Below are 15,437 nucleotides of genomic sequence, written 5' to 3' on the forward strand. Positions count from 1 at the left end.
TTCATGTGGCTCTGAAATCCAGAGACACAAATCCTTGCAGTGTCATGCTGAGATGGGGCTCATGCAATTGATTGTCTCTTTGTTCCTTCCTCAGCTAAGGATTGTCCTTGCATATTCATCCTGTACAGCACCTGGGCTCTTTTCCATTTTGACAGCTGCCTGGGGCCATAAGCTGTGCGAGAGGCCTCCATGTTCAAAAACTCACCAGGTGTGGGCTCTCTGGCTGTGATTTGCTGCTGTAGCCTTTCTTCTGTCATGAAGCTTTAACACTCCAGTCCATGTCTGATGAGGTGCATTGGAAAGTAGATCTGGAAAAGGAAATTTAAAGCACATCATTTTAGGGCAGCTTAATGCTCTGTCTTGCTTCTAAGAGCAAGGATTCACAAGGGATGAATGATGCATGCCCCAGATGTAACCCTTTTTTTTTTTTGTTGTCAAATTTAGCTTGCTTTTTCCTTTAGAAAATTGAGGTAAAAGGAATTATAAAAGAAGCTGTGCAAGAAAATGAAATGCTGCTCTTACAAGGCAAGTTTCTGCTGACAGCTGTACGTATTCCTACTGCTGTCACTCTGCCCCAGCACATTACACATGCTCTTTGTCTTGCTGGTTACAAAATGCTCGGCTGATACTCTCAGAACATGTATGTCCTTCACTGACCTGTGCCATATCAGCAATCAGAAAATAGAAACAAGTAGGTGCGTTACTGTAAGTGCACAGTCGGGAGTCAGTTTATTCTGAGTTACAGTGCCTAAGTCTTCAGATGTAATCGTTCAGATGTTACAAAATAATTTTAAGTGGGATTATATTAAAATGGATCCTTCCTTATCTCGTTTGAGACATTCCAAGTGGCAAACAGGGAAGTTGAGGGAGGGAGCTAAGCAAGATGCACTTCTAATATTCAATTAGAAGTTGAAGTGACTGCAGGGATGACCATTGTATCTTGGTGAACAGAGGCTAGATCTTACACCTTGAGAGGATATAATAGAATTATTTTGCTGACAAGGTAGTGCTTCTTCTTAAATGTCATTCCCTTTTTATCTTTTACTAAGTCTTTATGAACAGCTGATCTGGAAGTAACTGTGTGAACACAGGCACTGCTTCCCCAGGCACATGTGCACGCACTCACACCACCCATACCTGGACTCAGATCCAGACCCCAGTCACAACGCATCCTTGGAGCTCAGCAATATTCTTGGCTTAAAAAAATGAGACTATAAACAGTAGCCTGAATTTTGGTTTTGGAAGTGTAATTGTTTTTATGGCTTTCATGCAGGACCTTTACCATCCCTTGCCCCTTGCACCCTTTGCCAGAAAGAAGTGCTGCCAGCATTTTACAATCTTTTTTAGGAAGCTGAAAATGTTGGTGCACTCCAGCTCTTTGTGTGGTGCCAGCACCAGGACTGCTCATCAGCAGCTGTCGCTGTGTGTCCGTTCCCTTTACCAGAGCTAATCCAAATGGTGATTCAGTTAATCATTACACAACTCAATCCTTGCTAGAAGCCTGCAGATAGAAAGCACTGTATATTTCCCCCAGGGGGGTGCCCACTGGAATCCTTAAGTAAGAATGGAAAGGAAACTAAGGAAAAACAATAGGATCAGTAAAGGCGATGTATTTCTAGTGTGCAAATGCCTGCATTTTAAATCTAACTATATAAACTTGTATTAAAGAATCGTGACATTATATTGTACAGTTTTATGTAGAGAAAAATCTTGGAATTCAGTCTCTAGCATTATCAGTTCCTGTTTTCTGTCACACGGCCTCTCATCGGATGCTCCACTGGGTTTTTGTTCAGATGTACCAAGCCCTGATGTAGCACCAAGAGCAGGTAGAGCACTCACCAGCTGCCTACACCTTCAAAAGCCCCACTTGTCTCACCTTGGGTCAGGTATCAGACATGACACAGCCCACCCTGCTTATTTTACCTTGTTTAGAGTCCTTTCTGGCAAACGTTTATTTGGCAGAAAAGGAGGTTTGGTCATGTTGTTAATTTTTTAGCTGCCGTGCTTCTGAGCTCGTTTAGGAAAACATTCTCTTCCCCGCTCAGCCCCACTCCAGCTGCCTGTCTCATGAATCAGTGATCTGTTGAGACAAATGTCTTATCAGATTTTCTCTGCAACCACACTCTCCCTTTTCAAAACTCATCTGTTTTGCTACTCTATCCATCTGGATTGTTTGATTGCAAACTTATTTTCAATAGAGTGATTTGGTCTTTAAATTTTCTCATTGGTGGGAATGACTCATGCCAGAGTATTCACAGAAACCAGCCTGCCATAAGATCACAGATAAGATGCATCATGCTCCCGTTGCATGTATCTGAAAGTGATGTAGAAAAAAAACAGAGGCCATGCAGAATGTTAAATAAGGATAGGCAATGTTATAACTGTGTGGGTGGTTTATAAATACAAGTGTATAAATACAAGGTGTGTATAGAAAATCCTTCTGTCTGTATGCAGTTTTGTGTATTAATCGATTGTCTCTGTACACAGAATGCATCCCTGTGTCTGCATCTGTGTTTCTGTTGAGTGTGTGGACAGTTACTCTTTGCCTACAGTAGTGAGTAGAGTCCAGCACTGCTCTTTGTTTTTTACGCTTTATTTCTCTGCATTTGTTTTCAAATTTCCACTCACACCTTTCAAGAAGGAATAGCAAATTGTTTTATAGAACAAACATGACAGGAAAAAAAATAGTTGTAAACAGGTAAAAGACATTTTCTCAAAGAGGTAGTAAGTAAAGTTTTTTTGACAATACCTGCATAACCAAAGAGGTTGAATTCAACATTGACATGGTATTTGTGACGTTTTTCCAATTGAGTGTCGATAGAAAGGCACTGAGGTATTTCTGAAGATGTGATCCAGAACCCTGAGCTCTCTTCCGCAATGGAAATGATCTTTATGAATTCGGTTGCAGATTGTAGTGACATTGCCTGCGAAGATGCGTTTTCTTCATAGGTTACATTGTCCTGAGATGTTTTGTTTGCATTTTTTGAAAGGCTGGGATGCCGTCATGGATTGGAAGGACGTCTTATCAGGAGGAGAAAAGCAAAGGATGGGCATGGCTCGGATGTTTTATCACAAGTAAGCACTTTGTTTAATTTTTTTATGTAGCATCTGAAAGAGTAAGAATTTTGAGGGTTTGCTGAAATAGTTCAAGCAGCAGCAGGCTATAATCTCCTTGCAACATGCGATGGTGCTGGATGGTTGCATAGGACCACAGACCTTGTCATTTACTCGTATAAACTGTGGTTTTAGTTTGGACAATGAATCTTATTTAAGCTTTGGTTTTGGCAACATATCATGATATTTTCCAGATGTTCCATTCTGTAGCATCTCGGACACATCTTCCCTGCACCTGTCCTGCAAGTGTTGCGGGAGTCTGGTGGATTGTTGCAAAGGCTGTGAGACTGCATGTGCTGAAAAGGCAGCGTAGTCCATACACAGCAGTGAACAGAAACTTTCTGACTTGCCTGTAGTTATTGCACGACTTGATGACAGGACAGAGTAATACGAAGTCAAACTAGAACACAGAATTTAAATCACTGTGTACTCAGATGGACCAGGAAGTAAAGCTCATTTTTTTCTGGAAGCCAGACCTACATCTAAATAATGCATGGAAGCTTTGCATTGTTACTAGCCAGCTTCTAGCTGTAGATGAGAGACAGCTGTCTGGCAAAAATACCTCTCCTTTCTGCTTTTCTTTCAATTAAACATTGTACCTTGAAATACTGTCCAAAATATAGAAGCTTAATGTTCTTTATCTGCTTTTGAAAGGCCAAAATATGCATTGCTGGATGAATGCACAAGTGCTGTAAGCATTGATGTTGAAGGAAAGATATTCCAAGCTGCAAAAGCTGCTGGAATATCCCTGCTCTCTATTACACACAGACCCTCTCTTTGGTAAGTATGTTTGGGGGTTTATTGTGGTCCTTGCATTTAGCTTTCTGACAGGCAGCAGATTGTCCTTTATTCTTTGTAGTAGGGCAGTTGTTCAGTCAATATCTATTGCACTCTCTGAGATAACTTGTCTACAATAATAGCAATGTAAATGCATATAGCATTGATGTTGTTTCATTTTTTGACACATATTTATTCCTACCTCTTTTTTTTTTAAGTATTTTTCAGTTATTAACTATTAATAGCAACATGCTGATATCCAAGAGGCAACTAATTAGTTCGTTATAGCACAACAATAACAGATATCACCAGATTATTCTCTAAAGATGACAAGATATGTGAGTTGTCCTGGGGAAGTTTAGCAGTGCCTGGGAGAAGATGGGAAAAATGACAAGTGGTGAACCTACTCTTTGTTCCTCCACAGGGATAATACATCTGTTGTTTTAACTTCAGTTGTGTCTGCCATCTGTAGGGTTCATGAGCTTTCAGAAGTTGATTGTTAAAAAAAGAAATACTGGAATTCTGAGAACCAGCATTCTAGTGAGGGAGTACTAAGTATGTAAGAGTCCCTTGAAAGAAATAAATGTAGTTACTAGACACATAAAACAACCAAATACTTCAAAGAGGCGATCCAGAAGGTGTTAGCTGACATTAGCAAAGACTACTTCTTCTGAACTCCTTGATCTCCGCTCTTAGATTTTTGCTTTTTTTAAACTTATGACAAAAAATCTGTTAGCAGTCTGTTGCCACAAAAGAAAGAAGTAGTATTGGTGCTGCTTCTCTGAAAAAGAACGGTTCCCCCAGCATTCCTCTTCCTTCCTCTCTGGAGATGGTGACAATGGAAGTGGCTTTTGTTGGATCAGGACCTAAGTGTTAAGAAAGAAAAAAGGTATTCTGATAGGAAAAAATGTCACAGACTTTTTAAAAAAATAATATAAATTGCATTTAAAAAGAAAAGTAGTACTTAAATTACTTAAAGATTGGCATTATTTTAAAACAACTGCTCAAGAAAACAGGTATTTGACAGCGTCCCAACTATAAATAACAATAATGCAGAGGAAAGTTCTGCAAAAGAACTGGTGAGAAAATCCTTTGAGTTTGGTTTCCTACTGACATTTATTGTTTCCTGATACTACTGCTTTTCAGAAAGGTTTGGAATTGTATATTATATTATATTATATTATATTATATTATATTATATTATATTATATTATATTATATTATATTATATTATATTATTACTGCTTTTGTCAGAAATTTGGTGATTTGTGGGGTTCTGGAGAAGTGAACAGAAGTGCTAAGTATTCAGAAATAAGCATCAAATGTCTTTAACTTAGGTGTGTTTCTGCAGGGGCTGTACTGTGCAAAGAATGGGTTCACATGCTGTTTTCTCCACCTAAAGGTTATACCAGGAAATGTTTGCCCTTTTAATCAAAATATTGATTATTTTCCTAGACCAGAAACATTATACATCCCAATCAGCTGCCTTAGCTTCCTGATTTTTGGGGAATCTGGTGAGAGAAAAATAGAGGCATAGTTTGAGCATTTAGTGTCACAAAGAATAATACGCAAGAAGTGGTGAATATAAGCCTGGAGTTGAATCTCTCTTGAGTCCTGTGTCATGAGTTATTGAGTTTATTAAGCTGTCACATTCTCTAGATATCATTTTTAACACTGTTTTGTGATGTGTCTCATCCTCTATAATTTATAATGATAAATGACACAGTCATACCAGGAGCTGCAAGGGAAGTCTTGGCTCTTCCTCTTGCACCTCCTGATAAATGTCCTGTCAGTTCTTGGCAAACCCCACTTGTACACCTTTGAATATTTTCAGTGCACACCCTAGAACTCACTGAATGTTCTGTGACCCCTACACAGACTTTTTTATTTTGGCCCCTTCCAAACTGAACCATGTTTTAGGACTGGAGGTTTCTTTAGCCAGCCTCGTAAGGTGGAAGGGGACAAACTGAGGCGTATAGCATCAGGAGCACCGTGCCTACCTGATTGTTCTGCTAAGGGGGTAAAACGTCTGTCAGAGATTGAGGTGAATAAAATAAACTAGGGCTACCATTCCTCGGGGAGAAGGGAGCCTCGTCTGCTGCTGCTGTTCAAGCTCCTGGAGAAGAAGGAGTCTGGAGTTGCAGTGAAGGCAACTGTAGCCACAGTGTTTCTAAGGGAGAGGCTGCCACCTTGGCCAGGGACAGCAGATGATGGGGGGGATGCTACAGCCTTGCTGCCCGCTCCTGCCAGCATCACTGCAGGTGAGAGTTTTAGTGAGCTGGGCCGTGTGGGCTGCTCGAGGCAGTGGCCGCCCCAGCTGGGGAGCCCCTGCAAGAGCAGATACCCTGCAGCTGGCATCTCGCTGCTGAATTTCACTAGATGGCCTAGGGAGGTCCTGGCTTTGAAATACCCAAATCCCATACAAAAAGTGCATCCTGGGATTATGAGGAACTGAAAAGAAGTCTTGCCCAGGGATCCCAAACTGGACAACTCTTAACTTCCTGAGAGGCAGTAGTGAAAAGAGACACAGATATCCAAATTTGTGTGCAAAAATCAACCATCTGTTCCCTGAGCCATTACTAATGTTTTAATTTCTACTGCAGGAAGTACCACACTCATTTGCTGCAGTTTGATGGACAAGGAGGCTGGCGTTTCGAGCAGTTGGACACCGCTATCCGTTTATCCCTGAGTGAGGAAAAACAGAGACTGGAATCCCAACTTGCAGGAATTCCTAAAATGCAGCAGAGACTGAATGAACTGTGTAAAATCTTGGGAGAAGACTCAGTGCTTAAAACAATGGACAAAGAGGAATAAATAATTTATGTTTTGTGGTTTTAAAAGTATTTTTTTAGTTGAAAGCATTACAAATTCAGCCATTATCCTTTGCATGCATTGTGATAGAGGCTTAGAGCATAGAGAAACACAGCCGGCAAAAAAATAATGCTCTCAATACTACGTAAGACTTTAGCGTTTTAGTGTTAAGGAAGAAAGTGGTTGAACTGTGAAAAGAAATAAGCAAGTGCACAGAGTATAAGATTAGTCGTGCAGCTTATGTTAATTCCCAGTGAAAGCCCAATTCACTGCAAAAATCTACCAACACACTTAGGTTTTGTAGGTGAATTTTTGCCTGAGACTTGGCCTGCAGAATGTGCTCTTGTACCAGGTCACTGTGTGCATATGATATGCCTGCTACGCAGAACAAACCTGGCATGAAACTCAGGCATGGAGCACGGCAGAGGCAGCATCTGGGTGAGTATGCAGATGCATGCAAAAAACTCATTTGGGTATAAGAGACATTCTTTCAGCCCATGTAAATCAAAACCCCTGTTCTACTACTGAGTTGCATACATGCCTTTACCTGCATTTCCACAGGAGATAATGTCATAGGCTGAACAGAAGACAACTGTCCGAGCAGCCCACTACCCTTGCGACAGAGAAGCAGGAATAGAGCTAAATATGTAATATGTTTGTGCTCTACTTCATGATGTTATACATGGCTTCAGAGGCTCTTTCCCCTTCATGATACATCAGTTCCTTTGGGGGATTGTTTATGGTCCCCTATTTTGTAACCTCTGGTGGGAGGGATGGAGCACTAGGCCTGGCATCAAGTGACTTAGTTTTTGCCTGACTAAGCTGTCATTGTGCCCCATGGGTCTGATCCAGCCTGCATCCATCTCTGACCTAGTTCCTCCATTGGTGAAATCACAATATAGACATTTGTTCCAGGAGAAGCTTTGTGGTGGGAAGGACTGCAGAAGAGGAAAATGTCAGTTCGTAACAATACACTGAATTCGCAGGCATGTCTGCCAATTAAAATGCTCAGCACTTACAAAGGTCTGTGAAAAGTTAGAGCATTTTGTAACCACTGATTAATATGCCTGTCGTATTTTGGTCGGGTGGCTGAACAGTGCCCTCTCCGCGAGCAAATGCACCAATTAATGGCTTTGCTTTCAGAGGCACTCAACTGATTGTCCCATCTGCTTTTCAGTTCAGTAGGAACCTCATCTCCAGTCAGTCAAGTGCTTGAAACGGAAACTCCAAAGACAGCGCTGGCCTTGAATGCCTTGCCAGAGACCAAACCCAGTGTATTAGACAAAGATGGGAATGGATTTAAGAGCTCCTGATCTGCTCTCTCTGACTGCAGTTGCACTGTAACTGGGCAGAAGGGGAGTGAAAACCAGGAGGGGTGAGAGACTTTGCAGATGGGTAAATGAGCCTTAGCCAAGATGTAGCAATCCTGAAGTTTGTTGGGTTTTTTGTTTTGTTTTTTTTTTCTGGAAGAAGTTTGATTCCTTAGAAGATTTCTGCGTGCTTAATCTGATGAGGGGCAATGCATAAGCTGTTAGGAATTGTTAAGAGAGGAGGAATATTTTGTGGTGTTTGCTGAACTGGGAATGTTAAAGCACCCTGAAGTTAACATAATTTTGTCTCTGATCGCCTCAGGAACAAGGTGAAGTGAATTAACTCTATCTGCGAAAATCCAGTCCAGTGCACTAACCACTAGCCCATGTTCCTTCTCACTGTGCGCTCTTCTTGCTGCTTTTACAGATCCCCTATGGCACTTGCACCAGAAAAGGAAACAAGTCTGCTTTCTGTCCTGCTTCTCCAGAGTTTGTCTTGAATGTAACCCTGTACTTGTCTTGGTCACAGCAGTTTGTTCCTCTCATTAGTTTATTCTGTAGAGTCCCTTGGGACATCTCACTGACACAGAAAGGAATGCCCTTGGGAATCTTTTAAAGGGATGAGACATTAAAGTTTGAGATAATAAGATGTTGTGTTGTAAAGTGCAGACTGGAGGTCACTGCTGTGCTGGATGATCTATGCATGCATTTTAATTTGCAAGTGTCTCTGCTTGTCCCTCTCCCTGAAGGCTACCTTTCCTCCTTCTCATCTTCAAAGAAAAATTCAGCACTGCTAAGGAAAAAAGGAAATCAGCCAAGAATCTGTTCTCAGTGCACATCAATGAGATGACTGATGATTTTGAGGACTTCTGAGTTACGTTTATCTGAGATGGTGATGAATTGAATGCACACCATCTGCGTGCCCTTGCCCTGGCTGCAGCATATCCTTCTCCTTGCACAAAACAGCCACAAAGCCACCTTTCCACAAGCCTCTCCCAAGGCAGGAGCTGAGGTGCTTCATTAAGCACTTTACCATGTGGCTGGGAGCAATACCAGGGTTGTCCACTCCCTGGAGGAGGAGGACACTGAAAAGTGCTGAACAATTGGCTCAGCTCCAGGTGTGGCCCTGCTCACTCTCAGCCTCCCTTCAAAGCTCTGCCATGGCCAGGCTTAGAAGAAAAAAGGTCGTTTGCTGGTTTTTTTAAGTGAGATTATGCATAAAACATACAAAAGAATGAAATCGCTCTAGGATCAATGTAACATTTTCTTGGACGTTTGATACATCTTTCTTGGAACCAGTAATAAACTTGGCCATTCCCATTCAGTTACATAGCGTAAAGTATCCCAGCATCTCACTCGGCTGTTTACATTCTTGTAGGCACAACAAAAATATTAAAAGCTGATATGAGCAGAAACCCTTCTCTAAATAGGAACTTTCTGAGTGCACAGTGAGAGCTGCTCATCAATGTTCGTTCCCTTTCTGGTGTTCAGGAGCTGTGATTCTCCAGGAAGCCGAGGAAGTCACATTTTGTTCTTCCTTCTGCCTGTCATATCTAGCTGGAGGTAGCCAGATCCAGCTCGTCGAGTTATGGTATCCGTGCATTCAGGGCTGGATACTGCAGCATGCTCAGTGCACCTTGCCTCCTGTGAGCATCCTCTCCTCCCTCAGGACTCGGGGCAGACTGGACTTGCCTAGGTCTGCATCCTAGAGGAAGACAGGTGCTGAGCAAAATTCATACCAGTCTCAGGCATGGAGTAACTGTACAATAAAAATATGGAGGTAATGTTGGGATTTTTTTGCAAGAATTTTCAGAATGGGAGGAAGCATTTTTTTGTGCATGGAGCTCCAGTATTTTGTCCTAGGAAGCATTTCTTTTTCACTTAGTTTTGGGACCAGACTCATTCCTGGTTTAAAGTTGGAATCCCTCCTTCTGGAGAGGTAGAAAATTGCACGTATCTTTTATTAAGAGTTTTTTTTAAACCACTGGGATTTGTATTTGAGTGAAGAATGGCGGACTGGGTATTCAATGGGATGTTTTAGGGAAAATGGCAATAAAAATTATATCCTAAAGCAAATGAACACATTTACAGCCCTTTCAATATGTCTGAATGATGATAATGCATGAAAGTCAATTTTATGAGCCTGTGATCAGAGATTTCAATTGTATATAGAATGAAATCCCCCTACTGAGCTGTTTGTGAAGCTTAAGAAGCCTGAACTGCTAATCAGATGTCTTTGTTTTGTTTATGTTTGATATTAATGCCTTTTAAGAGCAGACAATTTATAAAGCAATAAATTATGCTTTACAGTTGTAATTTATTCCAACCTCAAATAAAACATGTTTCATTTACTTTGAATTTAGTGTCCCTTATGAATCACGCACCAAGGGGTCAGGACCTGCCTGCGTGTGCTCTGGGGGCCCGTTCCCATCCATCCCTCGTTTTTTTGATGGGGGAGGAAAGTGAGGGGTGGCTGTTGCTTATTTGCAAGTTAAAACAAGTGTTTCATTCCTCGATCAGGCTGACGTCAAAGGCTGCTGTGAGTTTTCTCATGTCTCGTTCCCATCTCCTTTAGTGTGGACCTTATTCATAACAATAAGCTGACAAGAGCTGCCACCACTTGCTGGGAAGCTGCAGGGAGGCTGGATGCTGAGCTGTGTGGTGGCCTCAGCAGCATCACTCCCAAAGGTTGTTATGGTCTTTGTAAGATAAAGTTATGCACAAAGCATCAACATCACGAGTATTACAAGCAAGTGCTTGTGTTAACCTGGAATAGCAGAGATACTGTTTTTTTTTCTTGGTGATTAAGATCCGCAAATGCAGTTTCTTTATCCCTGCAGACTACCAGGAGTATGAGGACCCTAAGGATGTTGGTTGACCCCTTAGCACCCTGACCTGGATGGTGTGTAACCACGTCACAGCTGCATGGCTGGGGATGGTGAGGTGCTGGGTGCTGGTCAAGACCTGGGTAATGCAGCTGAGGAGCCTGTGGCTGCAGTGGTCACTCGAGAACCAGGTTCTCAGGAGCCCAGGAGCATCTCAGCCCATGGGGATGTGTCCCACTGGGGTGGGAGTTTATTCTCCCTCTGTTCTTGGCACTGGTGGGACCATTCCTTGAATCCTGTGTTCAGTTCTGGGCCCCTCACCACAAGAAGGATGTTGAGGCTCTGGAGCAAGTCCAGAGAAGAGCAACAAAGCTGGCGAAGGGGCTGGAGAACAGGCCTTATGAGGAGCGGCTGAGAGAGCTGGGGTTGTTTAGCCTGGAGAAGAGGAGGCTGAGGGGAGACCTCATTGCTCTCTACAACTACCTGAAAGGAGGTTGTGGAGAGGAGGGTGCTGGCCTCTTCTCTCAAGTGACAGGGGACAGGGCGAGGGAATGGCCTCAAGCTCTGGCAGGGGAAGTTCAGGCCGGACATCAGGAAAAAATTTTTCACAGAAAGGGTCATTGGGCACTGGAACAGGCTGCCCAGGGAGGTGGTTGAGTCACCTTCCCTGGAGGTATTTAAGAGATGGGTGGATGAGGTGCTGAGGGGCATGGTTTAGTGATTGGTAGGAGTGGTTGGACTCAATGATCCAGTGGGTCTTTTCCAACCTGGTTATTCTATGATTCTATGATTCTATGAGTGATTGAAGGCTTGTCCTCCCTGCCTCCCTTCCAGCTACTGCACCCACCCAGTGGGAGAAGACTGACAGAGAGCGAAGTCTGGGATACAAGCCATGATAAATGCATTTTGGGGATCTCGGAGGGGCTGTAGGACTGCGTGAGACCAGGAGGAGACAGGCTATATTGCAGCGGGGGAGGTGAGCTGAGAGCTGCCGGCTCGCACTTGAGTTTAATTTTTTTCTCTTAAGACGTGCTTTGGTGTCTGCTTTTGGAGATCATTTCTGCTTTCTGATCAGGCTACCAGAGGACTGGCACCAAGCGTTGGCTGTGAAGTGCTGGAGCTCTAAGCCTCTTCCCAAGGATTAAATATTCTCAGAAGAAATGGGACAGCAAGGCTTTTGTCATAGGAGTAAAATGAACCCAGGAAATATTCAGAGCAGAGGGGTTCAAAGGCTTCCCACAGCTGAATTTTTCTGGTAAGTGGGGAATATCTGGAAGAACACCTTGTGCTGTCTCTCTGTGGCCTTTTTTCTGATTATGGCTCATTGTGCGGCACAAGCTTTGTATTTTTTAAATTAGTGTCTTCGACCTTATGTAAATAAGACTGTTTATGAGAGGCTAACAGTGATGTATTAAAAATACGGCATCCACCCAGTGCAAGTTTGATGTGTATGAACAATCTGTTTTGAAGCAGGCAATTAAAAAAGGGAGAAAGAGGTTGTAATGGTGTCTGATGAAGGGCTGAGGAGCCAGCTGGGACCTGAGGCTGAGCTGCCACTGAGAAACCAGGCTGGGATGAGGTCTGGGGAAAAAACAGTCCAAGAGAGCCCTTGAGAGAAGCTGTGTGTTGGAAAAAGGGAATAATGAAGCCCGTCTTGGACATAAAGTGATTACGCGATAGCATATTACTTTTGTCATCAAGCATACAGAGACAAGATGGCCCTGACACAGCATTTGTGAAATAACACGAACAACAAATGAAACAAATTTGCCATGATCAATTCTGGCATGAAAGTTTTCATAGAAGTTATTTACATGGAAATGCCTTCAATACTGAGTTTATGTTTGTTGTATCACACATTTCAAATAGATGCTTTTTATAAAGATTTGGTTCTTTGGGAAGGAAATTATTTTTACTGTAAATTAGAAGCAAGTTATTGAAGCAAACTCAACCTACTTAATATTGAAAACAGGCCAAAATATGTGCTAATGTTCTTGTCCTCTGTACCTCAGTTCAAATGCTTTTCTCCTCAATTATAGTGCACTCTGCTATAAATACATGAAGTTTATTAGAGACTTATCAGTTTCCCAGTACTGGTTTATATCTACAATGCCAGGGCGGTGTAAAAGTTATACAGCTCATATGTGTGAAAAGAAATAATCCTCTTTTAACCCTAGCGAGTGGTCATCACAAGCACAGAACTGCTTTTCATAAAGTCCTTTGGAGTCTTTCTAGGTAGCCCATGAATATAGTAAGTTCTTAAATAATGACATGCCTTGTCTGCGCTTCACTACTCAGCTGGAAACCCCTTTAGAGCCAGTACGAGTGGCGGCCACAGAAGCAAAATTATTGAAATCCCCATTTCCTTGCAAGTGCAAAATGAGCGTAGAAGTTGCTGTTGCAGGCTCTTGCCAGCCTGTTTTAAATTGTAATCATGTTACAGAGAATTCGGCCCCTGCTTAGTTGCTGATTGTCACTTATGTATGTGCCATATGGCTCATTGCTGAGCATCAGAGGATGAGGACTCTGTTTATTAGACTCTTCTTGACTGCATTATTATGGGTGGGAAAAGAAGCGTTTTATGCATTTTATGCCAAGATGAAAGCAGAGGCAAGGTGTGCTGGCCTGGGAGAATGGCTGCACTTTCTTTGTAAGGACTTATTTCTAAGGACTTCTGAAGGGAAATTCAATTCCTCTTTCAAGTCATGGGCTGGAAAGTGCTTGTCTGAGAGAGGGTTTTAATTAACAACCAAGAAAAAAACCTGGTGGCACCATAAGTTTTAAAGATGTTTAAAAATGTCTGCTAGATGTTCTCTTAATCAATCCAACCTGGCTTTGTCAATCTCCTGTGACCTGCTCACCCGTCTCTGAGGATGGGCTGCTCCTCAAGGATGGAGCTACGTGGGTGAAGGTTGTGCGCTCTGATTCCCCATGAGACACCCCCAAAGCACCTGCTCCTCCTCCCCACACCAAGGGCCTCTGAGAACCCAAGGTTGTTGCAGCAACATGGACTCCAAAATTTCCAGACCCCTTTCCCTCTAGCCAAGGATTATTTCCTTAAAAATCATCTTCTCACTCTCTTAGCTTTAACTCATGTTCTGCCTGTCAAAGTTTCCAGAGGAGGCTGGAGTTGCCAGGGGCCTGTTAAAGACAAACCGGATAAGATGGGCCAGAGCCTGCTCCTACCTAGGACATAGTTGAGGGCTGTATCATCAAATACCTGCCTAGCCTGCTGTGAAGTGTAAGGCCAAGTTCAAAGCATTCTGGTTTGTTTTGTTAAAGCCACGCTTGAAGATGTGTGTTTACTTTGCTCATTCAGAGCCTTATGCTAAAGGCATGAATGAGATGCAGAAGTTGAAAGTAGACAGTTTCAGGCTCAAATGAGGCCAGGACAGGTTTTGCTTCAGATAGGTGCTGGGGTGCTCCAGAAGAAGGTGCCTATTTGGCACAGGGCGTTGTTCAATGGCATTCATGGCTTGTGTTAGGTGGTGCCAAAACAGCCCCTCCTGGCTGATGGGTAATCATGAAAGTGGGAGCTCCAGCGCTGCTGGAGTCAACGGAACAGCAGCTCCCAAGGCTTTCATGGCCAACCCAGCCAGCTCGCTGAGAAAAGGTGCTTGTGAGTTTGGGAAGAAAGGACTGAAGACCTGGAGCCACGAAGGATGAGTCTCTCCATCTGTATTCCTGCATTTGTAAGTGGGCAAGTACAGGCAGACTCAATCTGCCCTGCTCTAGCACCCACGAAGGCATGTTTAGCCAGCACTGCCCACCCCAAGAAGGCGCTTCTCCACAAAGGAGCTGCCCTGCATTACCCAGTGCCAGGCTGAACAAAACACTGGGCCACCCTAAACACGGTGCTGGGCTGTCTCCAGATCAGAGCAGGCTCCAGCCATGCCCTCCTGAAGCATGGGCAGAAGACCTCTGCTACCTGCATCCACCCACCTAAACAGGTGTTAGCGGCCATAATCAGCGTATGTGCTCTAATCCATCTACGGTCGTGGTATTTTCAACACTTTTTTTTATTTCTTGAGGGTGGAGGCAGAAGAGGCACAGCCATACACTGTCCCAACGAGTGAGACGTGTGTGAGCAGAAACTGTATCCTTGCACTTGAATGAGTCCTCATCTGCAGTGGGCTCTGATGGGGGTGAGAATACAGCACGGTCTTGGAGCTTCACTAGAAATGCACCTCATCCGCACACAGGAATACATAAGAGGTGGAGGAACTCTTCATCACCTGTGTCTTGCTTCATTTACCTCAACCAGTTTCTCCAGGAACTGGCTGAGAACCAGACTCAGGTGCAAATTCAGAAGATTTTGTGCAGTTTTATAGTCTCAGATTTCCTGTTCCACGTGTATTATTAAGCCTCAGGAATCCTGTCTGGAAAGCGCTGCTAAAACTCCAGTCTGTGGGCTTCTGACTGGAAAGGGATGTGATGCTGAGTTGAACATCACATTGAGTAGTGGAGCCAAATCTGTTCCTGGTGAAATACAGGGCATGTCAGGGAAACTGAAGAAAACAAATGTTTGGTCTGCGAAGCTTAGTCACCGAGCGTCTCAAGCTGTTATTAAAAGGTTTCCTTAAAGACACTGGTTAGATTA

General features: G+C 43.2%; 2 protein-coding genes across 2 annotated transcripts in view; both read left to right on the forward strand.

Moving 5' to 3' along the window:
* The window catches only part of ABCD2 (ATP binding cassette subfamily D member 2), a 41,714-nt gene extending 31,344 nt beyond the window's left edge, over nucleotides 1-10,370 (forward strand). The window contains exons 8-10 of the mRNA XM_069849751.1: nucleotides 2,991-3,075; nucleotides 3,769-3,894; nucleotides 6,495-10,370. Coding sequence (XP_069705852.1) covers nucleotides 2,991-3,075; nucleotides 3,769-3,894; nucleotides 6,495-6,705 — 422 coding nt within the window. The 3' untranslated portion in view covers nucleotides 6,706-10,370. The remainder of the gene's footprint in view (nucleotides 1-2,990; nucleotides 3,076-3,768; nucleotides 3,895-6,494) is intronic.
* Nucleotides 1-15,437, forward strand: part of SLC2A13 (solute carrier family 2 member 13) — a 292,776-nt gene that overhangs the window by 226,447 nt on the left and 50,892 nt on the right. The window lies entirely within an intron of this gene.

Source organism: Phaenicophaeus curvirostris, chromosome 1, assembly GCF_032191515.1.
Source record: "Phaenicophaeus curvirostris isolate KB17595 chromosome 1, BPBGC_Pcur_1.0, whole genome shotgun sequence".
In the NCBI taxonomy this organism is placed as follows: domain Eukaryota; kingdom Metazoa; phylum Chordata; class Aves; order Cuculiformes; family Cuculidae; genus Phaenicophaeus; species Phaenicophaeus curvirostris.